At 45.9% G+C, this 25,770-nt stretch overlaps 1 protein-coding gene and 1 long non-coding RNA gene across 9 annotated transcripts in view; one reads left to right on the top strand and one right to left on the bottom strand.

Annotated features, from left to right (window-relative positions):
- The window catches only part of PLCB4 (phospholipase C beta 4), a 191,156-nt gene extending 179,814 nt beyond the window's left edge, over positions 1 to 11,342 (bottom strand). For 5 of the 8 annotated variants that reach the window (XM_064415698.1, XM_064415699.1, XM_064415696.1 and 2 more), the window contains exon 1: positions 11,228 to 11,342. Coding sequence is in view for 1 of the 8 variants with exons in the window: in XM_064415703.1 (XP_064271773.1) it covers positions 3,845 to 3,907 (63 nt within the window). In the remaining 7 variants the exon portion in view is untranslated. Of the gene's footprint in view, positions 1 to 3,844; positions 4,130 to 11,227 lie in introns of those variants that run through there. The other 3 variants (XM_064415700.1, XM_064415703.1, XM_064415697.1) reach the window with 3 other exon arrangements.
- The window catches only part of LOC135297783 (uncharacterized), a 56,016-nt gene continuing 41,462 nt past the window's right edge, over positions 11,217 to 25,770 (top strand). The window contains exons 1-3 of the long non-coding RNA XR_010359727.1: positions 11,217 to 11,282; positions 20,394 to 20,592; positions 25,093 to 25,242. This is a non-coding gene — a long non-coding RNA (uncharacterized LOC135297783). The remainder of the gene's footprint in view (positions 11,283 to 20,393; positions 20,593 to 25,092; positions 25,243 to 25,770) is intronic.

The following is a 25,770-nucleotide window of genomic DNA, read 5'->3' as shown; positions in this document are numbered from 1 at the left end:
GTACCTCTCCATCCTTAAAAAGGGAATGCTTTTGGCATCTGATCTGACACACTGGAAGGCTAGAGCCAGGTTGTGGATGTACACTCTGCTTTGGAAGGATAAACGGAGCCCCACCGGATGTGTAGACCACAGGGAACAAATAAAGCTCTGAAATTAAGGTCGCAAATTAACTGTTTCACCTGCAAAAACTACAGACCGATTTACTCAATCTCCAGCTCTGGAGGGCTGGGTTTGTGCTCTTGCAGTGTGCTGTACTCAGGTCGGTTTTTTCCTCATACATGGCAAATCCCCCTGCCAAGACCTGACACTATTTGGATTCTCGTTACCTTTCTTTTGTTAGGTCAAATTTCAAGATTAAAAAAAAGAACAAAACAAAACCACACACTGCCAAACAATAAAAGAGAAGCCATTATCTATCAGACAGAAGAGCTTTTTTCCCATTACTTTCCCTTTGAAAGGAGAAAGGAATGAAGCACTGAGTGGACAAACACCATTTCGGCCTGTGAATCATCCCCGATAAAGCTGCAGATGCACAAACCCAGTCACAACAGTACCACAGTAAGAGAGATCAGATAAATTCCAATAACCATCCAAAGGCCCCTTGGATGAGGCAGGATGATTTTGAATTGAATTTTGAAATGCAAGGCTCAAACGGACTCAGGTTACTCGCTTGCACACCCACGCTCTGCCAATAGACAGTGCTGAAAAGGAAGAGCCAAATCTTGTTAAAATTATGTTTCAGTCACTAAGAGAAGTGCTAATCACCAGCTGGACTGAAGACCACTGAGATAAGCAAAACATTCCCTGCCACAGCCCTTTAGACAACATTTGTTGATTGCTAAAACCCAAGATGTGATGATAGCAGGAAGAGATGGAAGGAAGAAAAGGATTAATCCACTTTCAGTCATGTTTAAATAAACCTTCCTTTAAATGATTTAAAATTAACAGAGAAGCATTATCTTTTTATCAATTGCTACAAAAAGAAAGGCAGCCAGGAATTTATTTGCGTAATTAATGTGATATTCATGTGTACTGAAGCACTTTTTAATTGAAACTGTAAGTTGGCTTTTCAGTAACTGAAGGATCAGGTAATGGCTTATGAAATCAAGAAATATCACCAGAAAAGTGGTTATATTTTAAATTACCAGCCACTTTTTAAGGAAGAGATGTAGCGCACCTGAAAAAAATACCAAAAGTCCACAATTTTGAAATGTTTACATATATAGTTTTATAGTTCCTAAAAAGAAAAGCAAAAAACAAACACAAAACCAACACCTTACTCTGATAATTACTTCCACTAATGCTTTGAAGAAATGCTTCCACAGATCTTCCAAATGAACCAGGTGAAGCAACACCTTCAATGTCCAAGTTTTGGTGAACATTTCTAATTGTTCATGAAGGTCTCCACGAGCATTTGAACGCTGCTAAAGGCTCAGGCTACTCTTTGAGCTGTATCCTTTGCTGAGGGAGCAGAACTCCCTGCCAGGGGGCTGTAACCGGGTGAGGGTCAGGCTCCTCTCCCCGGGAAGCAGTGGCAGGACAGGGGGACAAGGTGTCAGGCTGCTGCGGGGGAGGTTTGGGTTGGTTGGGCACTGCAGTGGGCTGCCCAGGGCACGGCGGGGTCACCATCCCTGCAGGTGCTCAGGGAAAGCCTGGATGTCATCTCAGTGCCGTGGTGATGTTGGATCACAGATTGGAGTCAATGATTTCAGAGGCCTTTTCCAACCAACCTGATTCTGTGAAAATCAAATAATTCAAAAACTAAACCCCCCAAAAGATTAGGAAAAATTATCTTGCAGTATTATTGTCTTCTGTAAAGAAAGCAATTGCACTTAAAAGCAAGCATGAAAATACCCAGCAAACATTCTGACACTAAACTACAGCGGGATGGAGCCAATTCCTTAAAACCAAATAATGTAACTCTTAACACAGCAATGCAATTTCCTCTGCCATTTCTACCTGTGAGGATCAAAATCTGTTTTCCAGCTTTCAAAAGCCTCAAAGTATTGCCACATTGCTCAGCACCTGAATCATGGAAAACCACTCACAGAATCAATCATTTGATGATTCAAAATTACCTGAAAAACTGTATGTTTTTCCACATAATTTCAGATCAGTTCAATTGATGTTTTTAACGTGTCAGATATCTGAGAGCTGCACTTAGTTCTTTGTTTTCACAATATTATTATTCATTCGCTCTGCTGTGGGGAGGGGAGGTGGTTATTCCAGATTAAAGCGAGCAGTGTCTTTCCAAGGGTAAATTAAAAATTAAAGCAGGATGAGATCAGGGAAGATTACCAGGCACTGTTTATAAACTGAGCATAACTAAATCAAAGATACATAAATCAGAGCATGCATTTCTTGGCAGATTGAATCAGTTTTGAGAACTGAAGTGCCACAGACTTCATTTAAAAAAGAATCTCCATCAATAAAGCTCCCTTTTTGTTCAGAAGCAACCTATTTCATGCCAATTCACAGCTACTCCTGTAAAGTATTGCTTTCACCTCAAATACAAGAAGCATTTACAAAATAAATGCATGTGTTTGTGTAGGAAAGAATTACTGCAAACATATACTTTTGATTTCCCTACATCTGGAAATGCAGTTAGGTTACATGAGGCTTTTAGTTCACCACAGGAAAGCTGTAAGAAACCAACACACAGGAATCCACATAAAACAAACAAAAATCATTACAAATAAGAACAACAACTTTTTTTAAAGAATGTTAAGAACGTTTAAGAGTGTTTTTGAAGTCTTAAAAAAAGAGCAAAAACTCCAAAACAACGTCCCCCAAAATCCTGAATAAATCCACTGGTAGACTGTCACTGTAGCCAAAACCCAACAGATTATCTTTTTTTCTGAGACCGCAATCCAAAGATTTAGCAGTGAAAATGAAGAAGCAGCAGAGAATATGAATTTTTTTACATGATTTAGACTACCAGATAAAGTCTAAGCAAGCTGTGATTCTTCTATCCACACAGAGACCACAACTCTGCAGTACAAACTTCATCAGTAAGAATTCTTCCAGACGAACTCAACCAGACCAGCAGAGCTGATTTATCCCTTCTACACCCAGCACACAAACACGCAAGAGGAACAACACCCAGCACTTCCCCACAGCAATGCTCACCCAGCTCTCCGGAGAGATAAAAGCAAAAGGCAGAGCACTGATCCCGCTGTTACCCCTTCCTACCCCTCCAAGGTCTGTGCATCTTTGCTCCCTGCTGGATCCAAGCAGGAGCACCAGCAGCAGCTGGGGTCACGGGAGTGCCTCTGGAGGTTCTCTCTCCCAAGGACACAACCTGTACATCCATCCACAAAAACACTCCTGCGGGTTACAGAGCCCACCAGCACCTCACCAACTTCTTATCTCTCCCAGCTAGGCACCACATGCTTCCCTCCAAGGTGTCATTCTTCATTAATCCCACAGTGAAGAGACGGGATTACTCCCATAAAAACAGTGCAAATAGTTCTGTTACCTGATGCAAAGCCTAATTTAAGACATTTTCTTGTATAAAGACACACAGATGAAATGGCACACCAACTATTTTTATATGGCTCCTCTAGATAAGCTCATGCTCTCATTAGGATATCTCAAAGGAGACCATTTTATCAACATCTGCTTACCAGGCTTGGCACATTTGCCAATTCCAGCACCTTCTCAGTTTGTAAAGAAAAACAAACCAAAAAATAAAAGCATGCAGAGCCAAACATACACAATACTTTAGGACGCATCCAAGTAGGCAGGAGCCTGCTTGAGAAAAGCAAAACTATACCAGTGACGTGTGAATGCAGAAAAGCAGCAACCTGTACTACTAAAAAAACTTTGCCCAGTTTGTCCTCACCTGGGCCAAGGTCTTCTCAGAAGTTATTTCTCTTCCCAGCCATCTGGTACAGTCACAGGTCATCAAAAAGCTACTCTGTATTTCATAGCCAAAACCGAGAGCATCAGCAAAAAGAACAGCCAGACTCTGCTACATACTGCCAGGTTTGAAGGGCTTGGGGAAGAAGGAAATGAGTCTCCGTATCAGCTCAGTCGCAGCAGAGTCCAGGAGCTCCCAGAGCGGGGGCTGCCCCTGCCAGCCCGGCCCGGAGGAGAGCCGGGGTGCCCGAGCCGCAGCTGGGCTCCGGCCGCCCGGGCTGCCCGATTTGAGCCTCCGCTGCTCTCCCAGGCCACACCGCTCCCGCCCGAGCCCCCACCTCCTCCTCCAGCCCGGGGATTCTCCAATCAAAGCAGATAAGCGCATCATGTGAGGGATGGCAGCCACGCTGAGGGGGATTTCCGAGAGCTCCGCCGCACCTGCAGCACCGCGGACACAGGAGATCGCCAGGGCGAGAAGGACAAGGCAGGCAGGGGTGCCAAAGCACCCACGTTACCTGCGACTCACGGCCCCCGTGGCACACTGCAGCGCCTCATTTGCAATCTGCTCTGATACACCTGCAACCACGTTCCATCTTCCTTGTCATTTACTGTGTGACCACTATTCCTAAGCGCATTTTGCTAGGGAAGCAGTACACAAATAACACAGGCTGAAAGACCAGAAAGCAATAATTACTTGGTCTCTTCTTTGCTGATGTCAGACACGCAGTACAGCTCTCCAAATCCACCAGAGCACCCAATTAATCTGCACTAATCCTCAAGAACTATATCTGAAAAACAAGTAGTAAAATCAAATCATCCAACAGCCTCTGCCTTGCAGTCACCACACCATGCTACCCGACCTCTCCTTTAACACATCTGAGCTTCCTTCTCATCTCTGCAAACAAACCTACAGAGAATTCATCAGCCTCTCTCCCTGCCTTCTTCAGAAATGCTTTTCTTTCCACGATCACGGTCCTTCATAGAAAAAATTATACCAATTCTGTTGGGTTCAACAGATCACGCTAGCCTTGCCAAAGAAACCAGTCCATGGCTCAGTTTCCTACTTCCCAATAAGGCATTCATATCCCATTTCAACACACACTTCACCGAGAGGAATCCTGCAGGAATTATCCTAATTTGTGTATTTCAAAACAAGCAGGCTCTCACTGCAGCTATCGATCCCTCTCTTCCCTCTGTTTCCTTCAGGCAGTGGAGCAGCAGTCTGATGGCAGAGATGGAGTCAAGCACGCTGGATCCAGCACAGCCTCGGCTCAGAGGAGAGAGCAGAGCATCTGGGCGTGCAACAAGTGCAGCACATGCAGCAACATCCACAGTGGACATCCCCAGCAAAGAAAACCAAAGGGCAAGTGTGGGAGGCATGGCAGTTTTAGGCATGGGAAATAAATATGTTCAAGGAGTAGAAAAACCTGCAGAGTTTTGGAATGGTCTACAAGATCAAGGAGGGAAAAATGCTACTTTGGTATGAGAAGTTCTTTCATCCGACCTATCTCGTTCAAGACCAGAGCCTACATCTCAGAGAGCTCCCTTATTACTTGTTATTTTCCACATCATGACTGTTCACAGGATCAGGGACACTCCAGATCATTGGAATCCAAGAGATGCTCCTTATTAACCTTTCAAGTCCTTCTTCTCTTTTGCCCCCTTTATTAGTCACTGACCTCCTGGCTGATTACTTCCAGTCTGCAGGAACGTGTGTGCTCAGGCTGAATGTAGAAATTGTTAGAAAGGGAAATTTATCTGTAACTTCAAGAATAAAGAGCCTGCTCTTTAATACCTTTTTCATACCCATTTCCTCCTTACTAAAGTGCTCCCAAAATTTCTGTAGCTGAATATATATCCCCTCTTGGCTGGCATATTGCTAGACCAACTGCAGACGTAAATTACTTCTATGTAACTATTTGATAGCTCGATGACATTTGTAAATTTTTTATCTTCATAATTTCAGATGGTGCTGCACATAAAAACAACAGAATACAAACACCAAGTCCAGATTAAGACTTTTCATGTACATGGTCTATTGATACAAGATCTGAGAAGGAACAATGTAGAGGATGTAATTTGAACAGTCCCTCTTAAATCCAGTTTCTGTAATGTTACACATCTGCTCAAGGTCTTCTAGGTTGCGAGGTTGGCTCACAAAGGAAGTTACAATTTGAGAGACCCAAAGTCAACAGAGCCAGTTTCTTCAGAATGGAGAGGGCAAAGGCACTTTGTTACTTCAGCAACACCAACTTCAACCAGTCTGCAAACAGCCCTTACAACAGAGCACATTCCAAACAGGCTGTCCCACCTCACTTGCCAAAGCTCCCAGTTACTGTTACTGGGGAAAGAACGGGCTCTTATTCTGAGGGAAGATCAAACAAGGGACTCAGCTCTCCGGAAGCAGGGCTTCATGGTGGTACAGTTATACATCCCATACAAAATGGAAAGCAAGGCCCTAATTTTGGATGTACAACAGCTGCCAGCCAACTTCTTAACCTGCACTTTGGTCCCTGGCTATTGCAGACAGAAAGGTGAGCGACACGCTATGAGGAATTAGGAACACCTACGGGTTATAGAATAGATTTTTTACCAGGCAGCGAGGAGCAAATGCATAAAGTCAGATTATGGATTCACCTGCAAGGTGCTCATGAAACAGGGGAGGACAAGGGATGCTCCATGCTGTACCCAGGGTCTGTCTGTCCCATGACCAGCTATGAGCCACAGGTGGGACAGGATCACGACCGAGCTTAACAACAGTGACTGGCAATGGAGAAGAACAGGAAACCACAAAGAAATCCAAGCAACAGCCCCATCTGCCACAGAAACTACACGGTGCAAAAGGCAAGTGGCTTTAAAAGCTGGATACCTTGTACTTCTCCCTTTTCAGGGGCAGATACACCACATTAACCTAACCTTTCAGTGACACCGCACTGCTCTCCAGGAACAGGCTCTCTCCCACAGGAAGACTGACTAGTGCCTCTAAAAACTCTAAAGATGAAATGAAACATTATAATCACCCACAAATACCATTTATCCAAAACTAGTAACAAGGGAAACAGGCTACTATGACTTCATATTAGGCTAGGAGGCTCTTCAAGGAGAGGAAGACGGAGGTTTTGTCTCATTCTTCTCCAAAAATCGACATTCTTTTGCTGTTGCACAGGTACAACTTTAACAAGTACTTTTTTCAGGGGCTGATATGCAGAATGGCTTGTAAGGCAGATTGACCACAGCACTTCACTACCTCGCACCAGCTGATGTTCGTCCTCACAAGGAGGGGATGCAAGCATTGATTTCCTCCAAGACCCCTGCAGGGAAGACATCAGCAGCCCATCACCCAGAAGTCTGCTGGGGAGGAACCTCTACAGCCAGAGCTGAGCTGCACCATCTATTTCTGTGACTCCAGAAGCTGCCTGGGAGCGTCGTGCCCTGAAAACTGCAGATTCCCAGCATCAGCACCCCAAAGACAGCGGTGGAAGGGCTGCTCTGTGCTGCTTCCCGTTTGTGGCACCCTGTTCCAGGCACTCAGATACTTCAGCACGTCCTTCTGGAACAAGGAACTTACTACTAGGCCTAATGAATTCATTCCAGAATGGCCGGGAATCTGTCTTCTTCCACAGTTTCACAAGCCTCTTTAGCCATATTTACTAAACTTCCATAAGATGGCTGAGGACCATCAAGATAAGATTTTCATAACTTACTGTTCACAGGGCACGATATAAGCAAAGCAGGACGGCTAATGCCAAAGCACAGTACCTTTGGTATTTATACCACTGATATCCTGTATATTCTAACCCTCTGCAGGTCAGCTCTTTGGAATACAAAGTCCAACAATCACATTATTTTTCTGCAGAACAAAAAGGACCACAAAACCTGCACCCAGAAAGTCCTGCTGAATAAAATTAATCTGAGCCTTTGATGCGTGCACACAGGTAATTCTGATGTGGTGCTACGCATGAATCTTTCATAAGAATAAGATGTCCTAAATAATATCATCAAAAAACTTTTGAAGAGTTAACAGGCTGGATCATAAACACCTCCACTGTGTGCAACCTCTCCAGACATCAAAGAGTCTTCCCCAAACCAGATGCATTACATATCTTGCAAAATTAGTAAATGTACTCAAGCCATCAATTTTGCAATTTTTGAAGTAGCACAATGCATCTATTTATTAGAGAATGGAACTAAGCCCAGGCTGCTGATTAGCCATCCTACAAATAATGCTTATGCAACCCTTCGTAATGATTTCCACTAACAACCAACCAGAGATTTTATGGCTTGGAAAATTTCACTTCTAAACCAATTTACAACACTTCCCAAAATCTAATGGGACAGATGATTGAAACTACGGAGGAAACCAGCCTTCTCCGAAATCAATGAGGTACAATTTTCGTAAGCAGTCTCTCTTAGGTAAGATACCTGCATTAAGTTTTGGTTCTCATTTCTAAAATTCTCATAAGTACTTCTCTGTCCCTTCCTCTAGAAAAGGGATTGATTCAATTTTAAGGAAAATATTAAAACAGCAGTTTCAGACTTCAGTCTCTGGCAAATTACGAAGAGGAAGGAATAGCAATTGAACTGTTAAAACCACCAGGGAAAGTAAACCACCAAACAATTCGAAAAGCCCACAAAAAAAGACAAGATAAAAAATGAAACAGAAATACAAAACAAGTCATCTTGGTAAGCACAAAACTTCTATCCCTACAAGCTTTCAACGCAGTGTACCTAAGCCTGGTGAAAATGAAGCCATCAGTTCCTACACAGCTGTAACAAATACTTGACAGACTTCCAGCACAGCCCCAAGTCCACCATCACAGCCAGATATTACTGGAACAAATGCCCAAAGTCTGCAACACAAGTCAGCAGCGTACATCAAGCCCAAACAACTTGCCGTTGTTTTTGAAAAGGTGAAAACAACACAATATTTTGTGTGAAACATAACAAAGAAGTATTTCCTCTGTCAGTAAGGGAAATTCAAATGACTTCTCTTCCCTGCCCCTTTTGGTCTTCCTTCCCCTTCAAGGTTCTGTCTTCCCTACATTCTAAGAAAAAGCAGAGAGTGTAGGTTATGCATAAATTCATGACAGAAAACACTATTTTAGAACAAAGCTCCTGTGCGTGGGTGCATGTCTTTAAAATAAAAGGCATTGTTACTCTCCCAAGTGCATATCCACAGCCAGCAATCAAGTCAGATCCTCACATTTTATTTTGACAGCCACGCAGTGATATTTTCACCAGGGGTTTGACTTTCCTATCAATACCTGGTTTTCAGCGATATCATCAAGAGATGAATCAAAACTGACACGTGAAGGCACGCTGGTATTAATGGCTGTGGAAGAGAACTCTCATCCTAGAGCTCTCCATTTAACTACTTCACAAAGTTACCAGTTGCAGGGAGGAATAAATCTGTTCTCAACTCGTATTTAGGAACTGTCTCTGCACAATACAAAATTGCTCAGCTACATATAACAATAATTATTTTGCAGTTCATGGCACTATTAGGTACCCCTGATCTGCCGAAAGCCTGCAAGTACTGTGGCCCTAACACTTCCAGAAGCTGGAAGGAAACTGAGCTGAAGGGAGGAGTGCCAGCCTGCTGACCCTGCTCAGGTAAGCTCCAGAACACAGCCCTGAGCACAAACGCGTTATGGAGGGATCTGCTCCATCCCCTGCAGGATCCCAAACGCGATGTTCTCCCTGGGACCCTCGTTAACACCAATCATTAAACTGAAAATTCCATGGTGCAACAGCAAACACAACATTATTTACGTATCAATAGAGGATGATGCACACTTTACTGAAGATTTACACTGTGTAAGGCTTTGTGTCAAATCCACCTTTCCCACAGACGCATCCCCGTGGACACTTTAACATTATATAAACTCCCCCTGAGATAATGATTATTCTATAACTTTCCAAAATCATCCCCCTTGGGGAAAGTATTACCTAACAAACACTCATTAAATACTTCACAAGTGCACTAGATCCCTGGGTTTCTACTAGATGCTAGCATAAAAGAATATTTGCACTTTATTTTGAGATATTAAAAAAAAGGAAGACCAGGCTGGATAACTGTAACTGGAAAGGATAAACAGGATTAAGTAACAGGTGTCTGACTGCACATAATTCAAAGTCGTGCATGGAATACAGTGCACAGCCTTGGAATGGCTATGGAATGGAAATGGAAACATTGCATTTTGCACCTTGCTTTGAAAATCACCAGTATGTGAATTACAAATGTCTTGTAAATTACAGCCACGCAGACAGAGGCAACAGGAGCACTTGTATCCCCAGAGACCTTTGGATATATACGAAAGAAAACAAACAATCTTCAAACGTAAGCCTGCGGGGGGGGGGGGGGGGAAAGGGGGGGAAAAGGAAACAAAAAAAGGGAAAAAAGGAAGGAAAAAACCCCACTGCAACAAAGTTCTACTTAACTACACAGAAACATTTGTCACACCGCCCAGCACTGACAAAATCCGGATACACTCAGAAACTACAGCGGCGAGGATGAGGGGAGAACTCGGGCTGCCAGCGCACACACTGAGGGACCCGCACAGGGACAGACCCACGGAGGGACAGACCCACGGAGGGACACGCGTGAACCTGACACGCGTGTGCGCACAGCCCTGCATGCGTGTCGCACACAGGCGTGCATGGCATGCAGACACACCTATGTGGCACGCACCCATGTACCACAGCCCCACACGGCCACGGAGCCTTGCAGGGGACAGCCCCACGCGCCCGTGGCAGCCCCTCAGGTTTATGGCAGCCCCACAGGTTTATGGAAGCCCCACACGCCCGTGGCAGCCCCACAGGTTTATGGAAGCCCCTCAGGTTTATGGCAGCCCCACAGGTTTATGGCAGCCCCACACGCCCGTGGCAGCCCCACACGCCCGTGGCAGCCCCACAGGTTTATGGCAGTCCCACACGCCCGTGGCAGCCCCACAGGGTCCGTGGCAGCCCCACAGGTTTATAACAGCCCCACAGGTTTATAGCAGTCCCACAGGTCCGTGGCAGCCCCACAGGTTTATGGCAGCCCCACACGCCCGTGGCAGCCCCACAGGGTCCGTGGCAGCCCCACAGGTTTATAACAGCCCCACAGGTTTATAGCAGTCCCACAGGTCCGTGGCAGCCCCACAGGTTTATGGCAGCCCCACACGCCCGTGGCAGCCCCACAGGGTCCGTGGCAGCCCCACGCGCTCGCGCCCCTCCCTCGCGGCCGGGGGAGCCCAAGGTTACGGCCCGGCGCGGGGGGGGCCCGGGCAGCGCCGCTCCCCGCCAAGGGCGCGAAGCCGCGGACACATCCGCGGCCGCCCCCCGTCCCCCCCGCCTCTGTGGTGGCCGCTCCCGCCGCCCTCACCTCAAGCGCCGCGGCTGCTTCCTCCTCCTCCTCCTCCTCCTCACGCCGTGCCAGGGTCTGTGTGTGCCTGTGTGTGTGCGACCCGCCCGCCCCACAGCGGCGGCGGCTCCTCCTTCCCCCCTCCCTTCCCTTCCCTTCCCCTCCCTCCTCCCCCGCCGCCGCGCCCGCCTCAACCCCCGCAGCGCCGGGAGACGCGGCAGGGACGGGGGAAACCCCAGGGCGGCCGCCGCCTGCGCTGGCCGGGCCGCGCCGGGCCGGGCCGGGCCGCCGCCGGCTCCCCCGCCGCCGCGCAGGGCTGCGGGCAGCGCATGGCAAGTGGGCGGCGGGGCCGCGGGCGCGGAGCTCCGCCCGCACGGCCCCGGGCGCGGGGGCTCCGCGGCGCTGGCCGGCAGCCGCAGGCACCGCACGCGTGCCCCCGCAGGATGCCCGCGCCGGCGCGCCTCTGTTTACTACACGTACGGAAAGGGCCGGGAGGAAATCCCCCTTCCCCCGTGTGCTCCGGGCCTGCTGCTCTCCGCGCTGCCGGAGGCAGAAAGGCGGTGTTGCGGAGGCCGCTGGAGGGTTCCCAAAGTCCCGCGGTTCTCGTCTCAGAATTAGAGTTGGACTCCTTGGGGTTTGTTTGGAGGGAGCCCCGCAGGAGCTCTGGAGCGCGGATTCCCTGTGGCCGTATCCCCTGCCAGCCCTTCCACAGCTCAGGACCGCGCAGACCGCTGCCCTGGGCTGCCCGCTGCCCTCCCCGTGCTCCCCTCGCTCTGTCACCATGCGCCCGGTCTCAGCTTTCCCCATCTCCTCATAAATTCACAAGAAATGTTTTCCCCCCGTCAAGGAAAAAAAAAAAGAATAAACGTGAAACGCCCACAAAACCAAACAAATTGCTGAGCTTTACAGGCAAAGCAGGTTCCCCATCCCTGCTCACCTGCAGCCCGCCCTCTTGGACTCTGTTAGCGAGCTGGGGAGCTTGGCCGTGTGGGGCTGCTCTGAGGGGACACTGACACCAGGGCTGGTGTTGGGAGAGGCAGCAAGCTGCAGATAAGGAGTTATCCAGGATGAGTTGGGGAAACTGTGGAGGAAAATCTGAAATAGTTCTGCTAGTGACAAAAAGGACATTGCGTGGCCATGGACTACTCAAGCCAGTAACGCAGTAGCCAAGATCTCAGGCTGTGTTATCCTATAAGATACACTGCACACACCCACGCTCGGAATGAGAGCCCCCATCCCGACACCAGTGCTGGGATGTGATTAAAAAAATATCCTGCCTTCAAGAGCTGCCGCCGTGCTCCTATGGAAGAAGTAAGCAAAGGGGGGACTGAGGACACGAGCACGGATGGCACGCGATCCCAGGGCCAGCCTGTCAGCAGAGCAGAGCTGCGCTCTGGGGGCAAGTGCTGCGCTGAGCAGATGTTTGCATTGCTGCAGCTGCCTCAGTCAGACACTCCTGGTGGGCACGGGCAGGGCTTTACAAGTCCACCAAGGGCAGCGAGGCTGCGGCCAGGGCTGGGGTGGCGTATGGCGCAAAGGAGGTGCAGGAAGGAAATAACAAAGGAACCTGCATGAGAAGCACGTGAGCTGGAGCAAGGCCAGTGTTGCTGGCAGGGCTAGAGGGATCTAGTTAACAGGATATGGGAGCAGCAATTACAGCCATTAAAGATGGAGGGTATGGCTTGAATGTCAGATGGACAGGGGTTAGGGAACAGGGGCTTTTGTTTGCGGTTCCTAAGTGTTTGTTTCTAAATGAATGGGAGATGGATGCATTTACGTGTACACAAATCAAGTGCTCCATGTCCTTTTCATTGCTTTCTATTCCTTTGATTTGTTTTTCTCTTTTTGCCATTGGGCTGTATGTAAATTAAGTAAGTTATTATATAAGTAGTAACAAAAAAAGTGTTTTAATTCCAGTGAGACATAATCAGTTGCTTGCTAGAAAACAGTGTTGGATTCTCCTTAGGAATCCCTGTGTGGTTTCTCTTCAGATCTCTAGAGCTGGCAGAGTCTGTAAGCGCTGACATTGTTATTCTGGTCCATAACTCTATCTGGCTTTTCCCATGATTTCTTATTTCCTTTTCCCCAGAAATGACTTCTACGTGACTATAGGTCATGGCTGCCTGCCTGTGCAAGGAGATTTTATTCCAGGGTAAAACTAGGCCTATTATCTTCATTATTGCTGTTCTTAAAACAGCTTTAGCAAAATGTAGGGACCTGAAATGTGTGGGTAACTGCATGAAATGCTGGCAAGCAGTGGCGTCTCAGAATTAGTGGAAGTGTAGTTTCTTTAGAAAAAGCTGCTCTTTGTTCTTTCCCAAGCACGTCTTCCCCTTCCGCTGTCACTCCCTGAGCTGGCTTGCTCACTCAAAGAAGGGCAGGCAGCAAAGGAACCCGTGTCAGGACCCCGGCTCTGGAGGAAACAGAGGTACTGACAATGCCAAGGGCTCTTCACAATGAAAGGTGTTTGAAATCACAGAAAGCGAGGCCATACCAGGGGTCTGACACTCCCCACACAGTTGCAAATGGCTGGGTCAGGCCCCCATCTCAAGATTAATTCCCACTTCTGTGAATTTTGTTGTGGCACAACCCTGTTTACGCTCCTGGACTTGTAAACGCAGCACAACTGTTGACAACAGTTTGATCTTTGTTTGTGCCCTATTCCCTCCTGACTTCAGCAGTCAGTGTGGCTTGGCTTGTTAGGGATGAGTGAGGAGTAAATCCGAGAACCTCCGAATTTCCAGCTAGCTCTTAGGCTGCCTTGCTGGGGACAGCATACATCTGTCCCGTTTCATTTTCTTCCAACAGGACCACATTTGGTAGTTACAGCTTGAGGAGCAGTAAATATAAACATATGCAAATGCTAAAGATTTCACCCTCATGACTTAGCAAAAAGATTTAGGGAAAGATGAACTGTGCCAACAATTCATATCAGGTGAAAACAATTATGTCCCAGGAAACACAGCACAACAGTCCCAACCTCTGCAGCAATCAGCTGAAGCCTGGTGCATTTAAAATGGCTGTCTCATGAAGATAGTGTGCCACCTCACCTGATTATAGTTAGCAAAAAACTAGAGCTGCCTTCACAGGAACCCACTCAAACTGCAGCATATTCAGAGTGAAAAATAATTTTCCAAAGACATTGAAATGTTAGTAAAGTGTTAAATGTTAGTAAAGTGTTATTTCCAGTGTTATTTCTTCTCTGATACAAGGGTGCAGGACATTTCATAATCACAGCCCCACTAGGTCTTAGACTATCCACCCAAAGGATTTTATTTTTAGTGGTTTATTTTTGGGCTGTGTAAAGCAAAATTTTCCTTGGACTTCAGCATGTGTAGGCAATAGGCATAGAAACATGGTAGGTATTGGAGTTTGATCCTGCAAAATTCAGTGAGAGAGGTTCTGTGCCATTGGAGAGGTTCTGTGCCATTAGTACAGCCCATCTGACAGATCCCACGTTGATCTAACCTGTGTGTGCTTCTCACTGATCCATGCCACCTCTTGGTCGGCCCATGGATTGTTTGATTTCTCACCACGGATGTTCCAGCTGCACACGTTGACACTGAGCGCTGAGGTTCGTTTCACGTGCACAATCAATCGTCATTAGAAGTGTGCTTTATGGAGCTGGGCTCCGCGCTGCACACAGCAGCTCGGGCGCGTGTAGCTGCCCGGATTTACAGCCCCGCCGTCCCCAGGGAGAGCTCGGCTGCTGCCCGCTGCCGCACGGCTCTGCTGCCGTGCATCATGTGCCGCTAATGGTGCTGCGGTTGGTATCGATGGCGAAAGCGGCTCCGCAGAGTCGATAGCAAAGCAGCCACTTAGGGCAGCATTTTCCAGGTCTGGGCATCTGCCGTGCAAAAACGGTGATCAAATGGTCATCAGGGGCAAACTGCGGGCTGAGTAGACAGACAATTTCAGATCTGCTTCCAAAAAAAAGAGCTGGGGTGAATAATTTTGATTAAAAGTACTTTTGATTTTTTTCATAACTGTTTTTGTGAACATTGCTGGGCCATTTTGTTGCAGCTTGAGGCAGACAGCAAGCTTGGAATATTTTAGTCTGGTAGTTAAAATTTTGGCAAAATACTGGAAGTCTTGGCAGTTTTAGCTGTAGATGTCTCTACCAGCTCTCCCTTGCAAAATGTTCAGCTACACAAATATTTTGGTTAGGCAGGACACAGCAAAATGAAAGAGATTTTGGTCTCAAAACTGTCCTTTTTTGTAGGTTTTTGCTCAAGATGATTAACTTTCCACACGTTTAAATACCATCCTGTTCCAGACCTTCATGGTCCCAATCATTTGTATCAGCTGTGATCCCTTTGTTGTGTGCGCCCATATCCCACCAAATGCTTTGATTTAGAAAAAGCTGAGGTTACTTTACTGAAAGCTGGCTCTCTGAAGAAGCAACACTTTCTCCAGTATCAGATCTTTGATTTATTATAAAATAAAATTATCTGTGATCATTTTTCAAAAAGACTGTTAGCTTCCTTCTGGGCTTTTCAGGGAGCTACACATACAAAGATTGTTACAATAGGAATGAGTGGGAACAAAGGGAGTGTTTTTCCTCTGCCCACAATATAATATTAATGACAGGCATTGCAATTATTATTTTTGAGGTCTTTCTTATTAAAAGGAGTATATATTACTAATCAAGAGTGCCATAGTGGATCTATTCAGGATGCTAATTAGGCTCTTCATTGTGCTGGGATATATTTATCCTCAGGCTTGTGCTCCAGGTCTTCTGAATGCAGCTCTACAGAAGCACAGGGCTTGAGAAGAGTTCCTCCAGAAGCTGCATAATGCAGCAGGGAGGGAAGCAGAGCTTTCAGGGTAATGCTGCTAATAAGATTGTGTTTTTCCGTTTGGATGTTAGGGGAAGAAAAGGGTTGAGTTTCTTTGCCTGATTTAATGATAAGAAATTTAATTTAGCATTGAACAATACTTTTTGTGTCTTTTAAGGTACCAGTAAGGTATCTCCACCTTCCAAAGAAATGGCATTGGTATCAAAAATAGCTCAGTACTATTCAGCCTTTCAGACAAGGAGCCAGTCAGGGTTTATGTGTGCAAGACAAGGGGCTCTGTCCTTCGTCAGCATCCCTGTCCCCATCCACCGTGACCCGAGCAAGATTCGTAGCTGCCAGACTTTGCTACATGCCAGGTTCAGCAGCCCAAGGAGGGCGTCCTGGGGCTCCTTTCTCATTTCCAGGATTAATTCCTCATTCCTGTCTGCAGAAGAGCAAAGCCCCGGTGCCCCAGTGCAATGAGAGAGTGCGTTTCACCTCCACTCTCACCCTCTGTGTATTTACATGGGCAGTGAGACAGCCTGCCCACTGAGCTCTCCAGCCTGCTTCTGCTCCCCCTCCTCAGCTGTGTCTGCAGGGCTGCAAATCAAGCTGACTTTTGCCTAAGTGTTCAGGAGAGCTGAAAGGGGGCTGGTATTGCCTGCAAGGGAATCGTGAGAGTATTGGCACAACCAGGCTGAAGCAACAGCACTGTGTTGTAAAAGATGCATGGAAAGACAAGCAGGTTATGTAAAAAATGCTCTTTGAAAAAATGTAAAGGAAAACTTATTAATAAACTGTAACAAATCTGTGCTCACTCAGAAGTACTCTGCTTTAAATATTAATGCAAAATGCGAGAACTTTTTGGTTCAGGATTTTTCTGTCTAAAGAAAGACTTTAAAGAAGTCACAGAAGACAAAAGCAGTACAACCCATGAACCTTCCTGTGTGACTTTTAGTCCTGCAGTTGACAGTTCTTTGTTTTCAGTCCCATCAGATGCTTTTTGAAACCCATTTTCCTAGTATCTAACCACTTGTGATTATGTGATAATGATGGAGTTAAAAAAATTCACCATCAGTGAATTTCAGTTCCGAAGTTGCTCTCTAACATCAGCAGCAAGTTTTTGCATTAGCCCTCCAATGTAAACAGTGAAGTCTAGGGACTCTCCAGCTCGTGGGGCTGGTGCTTTTATCGTGGATTGTACGACACAGTGCTTGCAGTGGAGAGTCCCTTGCAGATATTCCTGTATGTGCTTCTCTTCCATTAGATCTTCTAGGAGAAGTACCTTAACCAATAGCATTACTCTGTTTGTTTCCCCTCCTATAGACACGTTCCTGTTCTTCCTTTCCCAGGGCTCAGGTTGTTTTCTCTTAAAACTTCTCTGAGTTGTTGGATGATGTGGCTGGATTACTAAGGTGCAGAAAGCATTTAGATGTCACCTGAGTCTGTATTTGTACAATGCAAGTTCAAGTGCTTATGGAGTATCCAGAGGCTTTCCACACTGCTTTGACATCAGAGATGGCCCTTGAAAATGGCAGTGTGGTAGTCAGCCATGATCCTGGTCAGAACAGTGAATAAACAAAAGAAACCATATCAGCACGCTGTCTGAATGGCCGTGACATTTCAATACTTCTGCCACTTGTCATGTTTCTGCTCTGGTACCATTGCAGAAAGTCAGGTGGCCTGGCCTGTCTTTGCTGCCCAGCCAGGGAGGGGGACAAGCCCCCTGGGACAAGGCAGCCGTGTTTTGTGTGACAGCGAGTTCTGCTGTGCACTTCACCTGACAGCAGCCAGGGGCGAGGCTGTGTGCTGGTGAAGGGAGAGGGTGGAAGGGCAGGCAGGGCTCCTGTGTGCCAGAGGGGCCCAAGGATATTAATGCCGCCCACTGCTGAGCCATCTGCAGGTTATTGCATGACTTGACGGACAGTCAGTTATTAGAAAGGAGTCACACCAAGTCCACTGCGTGGGCTTAAGCACATCTCCTCCTGCTATGCTGTTATTTAGCTCTTCCCTGTACTTCCAGCATTTGTTTTTAATTCATATACTGACAGTGACACATGGCAGGAGTCCACAAATGCATAAGATAGCAGCTGGTTGAGCCCCAAAGGAACTGTCTTTTGGCAATAAACCCGAGCAGCAGACAGCAAACCACTCTTTGATAGGTACAGAGCAGGTTGGTCTCTTGAATGCTTATGTACCTGCTTGCTGCAGGGCATGCACATTGCTCAGGCAGCGCCAGTGCAACACCAGTGCCCTGCCAAAGCAGTCCCTGGGGACCAGTGAGGTGAGGATCACACAAGGTCCACCAGGTTAGCACAGGGGAGCTGCAGTTACCCTCCTCCTCCCTCATTTCGACATGAGTTGTTGCCACATCCATAATTAAACTAGAGCTGAATAATTCAGTCTATTCAGAGTCTATTCAGATTGTCTATTGTCTGGTGCTGAGCAGGGGATGACTGTCTGCAGCAGCACACAATACACAACAATGCTGGAATATAATATTCCTGCTAACTCCAAGGGTAACTTCTTTTACTGCAGAGCTGCCTTTGGAGCTTGCTTTGGTTGGTTGGTTTGGGGTTTTTGTGCTTCCTCCCTTCTCCACGCTAACACTGCCCACAGCTGTGGATCTTGAGGTGTCAGTGACCGAGCTGCCCTTGCCACAAAGAGGGGAGCAGTCTCCATACCAGGCTGGTAAAGAGCTTCCTTCCCACATCACCTGGCCAACAAGCTGCATCAGACAAACAAGGTGGTGTCCTTACGAGCAGCCTTGCTCAGGCATGCAGTGGGAGGTGCTGGATTTCTCCTCAGGCTGTGTGACAGCCCTAAGGAGCTGACAGTGGATGGGCTTGAAGGAGCTGGAGAGGGGCTTTGTGACTGCAGCCAGGAGGACCTGGCCTGCCAAGGGAGGTTCCCACTTGTCCCAAGTGCAAACTACTGGGAGAGGCACGATCTTCACAGTCTTCACCCCCACCACTGCCCCAGCGGGGGTGTTTCCCCTGCACTTGGAGCACAGGACCTGATCCTGCTTGTCAGCTTCACCCCAGGCTGGAGGGTAGGATGCACTCATCAGAATTCATCATTGCCAGCCTCAGAACACATTCAAAACAAACAGTAAATACATTGTTTCTGTCTTCCTTTTTCTGTCATCCTCCACTCCCCCTCACTTCCCTTCCCGTATCTGTTGCTGCTGCTGCCTCCCCCAAGCCTTTCCCCACGTTCTGCTGTCCCAGCAGAGGCAGGGGCTGTCCCTGTGGAGCAGTGGGTCTGCCCCAGCAGCACACAGGGATGTGCAGCAGCACGACCAGCCCTCCCTGGCTGTGAGGAGCAGGCAGGCACTGAGTCAGCTGGGCTCAGCAGAGGCTGGGACAGGGCACAGGGCATGCCAGGCAAGCAGCTCTGAGCAAGTGAAGCCAAGGAAATCATTGATGCCATTTCACCAGTTCCACCAGCTCTGCTGAGGATGGATCTGCCCAAGGAAACAGCAGAAGGGCAGCACATGAAAAAGTCAGACCCTGGGGACCAGAGAGCTGAGCTCCACAAGCCACTCCGACAAGGCTGTGCACACACAAGAACAGCCATGCAGCTCCACAACTGCTCATCTTCTCTTCTCCAGCTCTGTAGTAACACTCCTCAGACTAAAACCTTAATGAGAGCTTGCCAAGTTCTTGTAATCACACCAAATTTCATAATTTAAACATGTTTTGAAGCTCCAGAGAAAAAATGTACATCAGTGGGAACCAGCCATCTGGAAAGCTTTGGAGTCTTTTTTTGCTCATTTGTTTGTTTGCAATTCAGCTATTCCAGTACCGTAAGGGTAATTTAGTTATTTATTTAATTTTAAAGTTTTTAGGTTACAACGTGAGTTTTAACTAAGGGATGAAGGCACAGCTCAAGCAGGGATAATTCGCCACTATGAAAAGTAAATGATTCTTGAATGATGAATGAGGTTTGTGGTTATGCCAAGGTATGGTCCATACTGTTAAAACCCATTACTTCCTGATGCTCTTCACATTATAATTTCTTGTAATGCCATTTTTCTTTTGCCTGTGAGTTGTAAGAGAGGGGTAGAGTCATAAACTCACCAGCCATGACCTATTGAAAGGTCAAATCATCAAAAGCAAAAGAGATAGTGATGCAAAATGCCTTCAGAAAACATCCTTTGCAATATGCCATGATCCTGGCCCAGGTGCACTGGACATTATGAAGTTATGTATTACAATATGAAATTATGTATTACAATATGTGCCAGCTCTGCTTTCATAGAAAGTCAAAACTGCTTTAAGTGATAAGACTATCTCTTCCATTTTCACATTTAAAAAAAAAATAATCCTTGCTGAAATGAGTTTATATACCATATTATTCCTTTCATTTTCTGGACAGTTTTTTGTTGTTGTTATTATTTGTTTCAGTGGTCCTTTTGAGACTCCTAAACAAGAAAACAGAGTCAGAGGAATTGAACGTGAATTAAAGTGAAGGAAGAGAGAGACTAACAAGTGAGCTATGACAGCAAAGATTACTTTTGGGGGAAAGAAATCAGCACAAGCAGAGGAATGAATGGACACAGAGGAAGAAATAATGACAAGAGAGAAGGAGAAGACCTAGTGAAAGGTAAGAGGTGGCAAAATTTGTAATACTAAAGAAAAAGGTACACAGTAATCTGCTGTAGGGGGAAAAAACATTAGGCTACAGAGAAAACTGAAAAAGAAGTCAAGAGAATACACAATTTTATTCCAAAACCAATTGAGAGGCCAATAAAGTCAAATAATCAAATCAAATAATCCTTTAAATTACAAGATACATGACCTTGGAGGAGAGGCAGCAGTTTTCAGGTTTTTTTCCCAGCCATATCTCAGGCAAAAACTGGAGGTGTTGAGTAAATTTTTAATTGAGAGCATAAATGATTTACATGTTCACAGCAATGCATCCCTCCTTTCTCTGCCACCAAGTGAAGTTCTTTCTCAGCAAGCATCAAACCTTGATTTCCATTGTCATTGTCATAAATAAAGGCTAGCCCTCTAAGCTTTCTCTCCTTTCTGACAGTACGTTGCTTTGTGCCCACTGTCCAATTGAGAAATTTCTCTTTGAAAGTGTGTATTTTAGAGGAACGTGGCAATCCAATCAAAATAGCTGTTTATAGCCTTAGGAGGCAAAAAAACAACTGTTAGCATTTGGATGTTTCTACAATTAATGTTTGTATGGTCTTACATCTTAATGTGAATGTATTTGAATGCTTTTGGGTGCTGCATAATAAAGAGCTGGTTACTAAACTTAGCAGCACTTCATGTAGATTAGACATTATAATTGATGCTTACAGAACAGGGCCCAGAGAAATGAATTTTATGTTGCTCCACTTTCACTGGTTTAAATGAAAGAGTTACAAAAGGTCTTTATACCATGCAGGAAGAAAAAAAAGTGTGTGCATTCATGGGTGATGGCAAGCAATTGTGTTTATTTGTTCTCTGGAAGTGCATGGATGTCTTGTAATTCCTGCCCAGGGTGAGCTCTCAATTCCCTCTGCTGCAGTCTTGCTGCATCAGACTTCAGCCTCCTCCTCCTCCTCCCCCAGCATCCCTGGTCTCTGATATTGTCCCTGTTTCCTTGCCCTTTGCTTCAGTTCTTGAATAGTGACAGTATTGCAGCCTTGAAAGATGCCCCTGTCCCAAAAAGCCAGGAGAATACTGCTCACACTGGGGTTTCCTTCAGTCCTGGCACCAGCCTTTTCCAGCCTGAGGCTTGGACATGCCATGGGTTTGAGCTCACAATGCTTGTCTCCTCTGGCTGGCCTCCCCAAAATCCTCATGTACTGGTACATATTCCTCTGCCCCCTTCCTTCCCCATCCCTGCTCCTCTTCCTGCTTCATTCAGCTCTTCCAAAAATCCAAATGTTTGGGTCCCAATCTGTTCTAACACCTCTGGTTAGTCCAGGTTTTAGCAATTTTCCAGTCAAAGGCCTGGGCTCATGCTCAGAGCTTGGAAGAGGAGGCTTTGCCTAGAGCAGAAATACTCTCCTTTCTTTCTCCAGAGCCTGTTCATGTGCCAAAAGCCTTTATTGATCAACCTGTATAGATCTGCTGGCACTCTGTTGTGCCTTCAGCAGAAGAAAGACTGCCAGAGGCATAAAGTGGGGATAATTCATATTAGTCAGGCTGGGAGCTGTATATTAGGATAGATAACCCAAATCATCCCAATATGATCTTCTCTACGTGGGAGACAATGTCCTGTCCAGATGCCAGACCTGAGGTCAAGTGAGATTTGCACCTCCTGAGCCAGGAATGTAATTCAGCTGCAGCTGATCCGTGCCAGCCTGAGGCAGGTGGAGAGCTGCAGGCTTGTATCCAGGCACAAAGCCCTGGAATAAAGGCACCATCCCAGGCACAAAGCCCTTATCCCAGGCACAAAGCCCTTATCCCAGGCACAAAGCCCTTATCCTGAGCACAGACCACAGCCCTGGCCAGCTCCCTCCCAAGCAGGTGCCACAAGCTCCCAGTCTGGCACTGAAAGGCAAAGTGGTACCAGCACAGTTTGGAGTAAAGGAATGACTTGGATGTCTGGCCCCAGGAGACAGCTTTGAGTTGTGCTGGATTCATAAGACACCAAGGAGAAAAACTTCATCCTTTTTGCATATCCCACAAAGAAATATCACAGGAGATGTTTTAAATGCCAGTAAGGAAGAAGGAACCCCCTGAATCTAGAATTTACCTCCATCACAAATAATCCTGAATAAACACCGTTAATGAGCACTGACAATGCTAGTTTGAAATTCTGTCCCAGCAGTTCCTCATTAAGCTGGTCTGTTCCAAACACTCTAATCTAAAATTATGTGTATCAGGAAAGTCATAAAAAGCAGGAGCTCTAATCAGCAATGTTTGATGAAAGAAAGGAATAGATAAGATTTTTCGTATGCTTAGTTAAATAATGGCAGAAAAGGGAGGTGAAGTCAACCACAGGCAGGGGAGAACCTGTAATCAGGCCTCATTAATACTATAGTTAATTGATTTTCTGCTCAGATTCCAAGGAGGAACAGGAATCTTTCTTTAAGGTGGGTAATAGATTAACAAACATTGGAGAAGCAGAGAGGAAGGGACACACTTGTATCTAAGCAATGTGAACTTTTCCAGTTTTGAAAACTCTATTTGCTTCAGAAGTTAGCATGAAACTCAGTGCTACAATATTCACAGGCAATTTTAAGCCTTAAAAGATTTTTTTCCCAAACTTTGCATGCTTAACAAAAAAAGAAAAAAAAAAGTTTTTCCCTTTTTGTGAGACTTCCCCTCTCCTTTTATCATATCTGGGGAGCCATAAATTGAAGAATCCAGCATTGCTCTACTCTGCTAATCACTTGGCCTACATTTGATTCTCTTTTCAAGTGGTGATTCAGGTGCTGTGACTAGTGAGACACGGAGAGAGAAACAAAAACTATTTTTCCCAGAATGAAAAAGGCCTGTTTTAATTCACTTCAGGTAAACTATGCAGACTTTTTAAGTGGTTGGTGCTGAGATTAAACAGTAGCAATACAGTGCCAAAAGTGTTGTCCAAGAATATTATCAAAGTAATGGTCTGTCTAACCACATAAATAAGTTTGTATGGGATCTGCTCTCTGAAATCCCATGGGCTGCAGAGCAGGGCTGTCCCATGGCATCTCCCCCGAGCCCTGATATGTCCATTGTGTCAGTGCTGAGTTCATCCCAACAGCCCAAATCCAAGAGCAATGCTTCCTTACAAATCTGTTTACCTCAAAGTGCACCTTTTTTTTCCCCCTCTAGAACCTTTTCCTATTTATACCCTGCTTCAACAGCTGTGCTTTATTCCCCATTCAACATCCATTTTCCCTTAAGAGGGATAATTAATTTAGAACTCCAGGCAATCAGACATAGGTGAGAAACCAGCTTTCCTGGTGTTGCCTTTCTTTTCTTAGCCATTAAATGGTGCAATTGTGCCTCACATTTACATGGGAACAAGGGAATACACCCAAAATCAAACCCAGAAAATAATTCCTTTTAATGCTATACTGACATCATGAAACATAGAAGTGCAGAAGTCATATTCCTCTACTACAGTATTAATTCATCCTGGGTTCTTAGGCACTAGAAAATCAAGAACTGACACAATTAGGCTTTGATGTGTCATTTTCACTTAAGCAACCAAATGCTCGCCCAAGTAAATAGTTTGAGGAGGTGTTTTCAGGGACCTCGGGTGCAGTAACACTTCAGAGGTTTCTTTTTCCCATCAGAGAAGATCAGCCTGTTTGCATTTATTGGAGATTTCTGTGCGTGCTCCCTGCTTTTAGTCCTGAAGGCTGCCAGCAGTGGGCTGCTTCAGTTACAGGGTGAATCTCAGCCCTTCCTCACCCAACGTGATGGATGCACAAGGTCACGTTGACACTGCTAAAAGGAAAAATGAGTCCCCAGGTATGTGAGCTGTCGGCTTAGGTGTTTTGTCTGAACTGGTCTCAGGGTGTTGTTGACCCTTAGAAAGAAACTCATCCTCTGGGACTCGAAAAGGAAGAGGGGAACTGGGAAATCGTTGATGTCACCCTTCTCTCAGTCAGGTTTTAATCCCATAATCTGAGACATCATCTCCCTCGCTGCCCTGGGTGACCTGGATGCTCTCAGCCACCTTGTGCTGCTCCCTCAGGGAAGGAATACAAAGCAGGAATCAGGTCATAGGTGTCCTGAGAACATATAAATGGGCACATATTGGTGATCTCAGTTATTTAGTGAGATCTGGGCTCATGTTTCATCACCCTAGACTGAGGTAAAATCCTCTTTTGATTTTAGCATATAAAAAGTCCTTTCTTGATACTGTATTTAAGTATATTATTTATTCCATACCTTTAATGTAACAATTGACTTCTGCTAGCCTGCTTTTTGCATGATTTCCCTCCAGAGCTAAAACAGTTGGGATAGTGAAAAATATATTACTTGTCACCTCCCACCCCCCCAATATTGGCAGGGTGTGTGAAGTACGAAAGCGAAAACATTCCCACCCGCAGTGTTCTATCACAGAGAGTCTACTTGGACTCCTGTTTTAATAAAATCCAGGTGATTCCATGTGGTTCTACCTTTGCAACACAGCCTGTGCTCACGCTGGGTGCATTGTGTTTTGCAGACGCCACGGGAGAAGCCTGGTGGAGAGGGGCTTGCGGATGAGAGCGAGAGAAAACTACGTTTGCAGTAAATAAAAGCATAAAAGCATCCCTCACAGAGGATCTCTCAACTCGGTGACCTTTGAAGTTGCAAGGACACGTGGCCTAGACAGGTAAGGGAATTATGTTACTCATTATTTTACGGTGGTTTTGTGCTGTGAAGCGTGCTCATACAAGGAAAGAGCAGTTTGCAAAACTGTGTTTTAAAAGAGCTGGATTTGTCAGCCATGACAACAGCTAGGGGAAGATTTAAATAAAATAATAGGTGTTTTTTGCCTTTAATGTCTATAATTAGTTAATGCAGCATAAAAACCAGCACATCATTACTCTTCCTCTCTCCACTGTAGAAAAAATCAACAAAGAGAAAACATGCAAACCCAGTATTTTTTAGCTTGTCTTTTAAGAGCCTGGCTCCTGTTTAGTATGCATTTAGTAACGATGCATTCAAATGAATAATTTAGACCTTTGATGACAACTTTTCAAGAGCAGTTTTATCAATGTCAGACAGCTTCCCGTTTTTGACCATAGAAACACAAGACAGAAACCACCACTGCCATTATTAGTTTTGGCTCATCTTCCTGCTGTTTGGATAGGAAAGCCCCATTTAATTTTATTTTTTTTCCTGGGAGTGAATTGTCATC

The sequence above is a fragment of the Passer domesticus genome, chromosome 3 (genome assembly GCF_036417665.1).
Source record: "Passer domesticus isolate bPasDom1 chromosome 3, bPasDom1.hap1, whole genome shotgun sequence".
In the NCBI taxonomy this organism is placed as follows: Eukaryota; Metazoa; Chordata; class Aves; order Passeriformes; family Passeridae; genus Passer; species Passer domesticus.
Note: the sequence above shows the minus strand (reverse complement) of the source record. Positions and strands in the feature narration are given on the sequence as shown.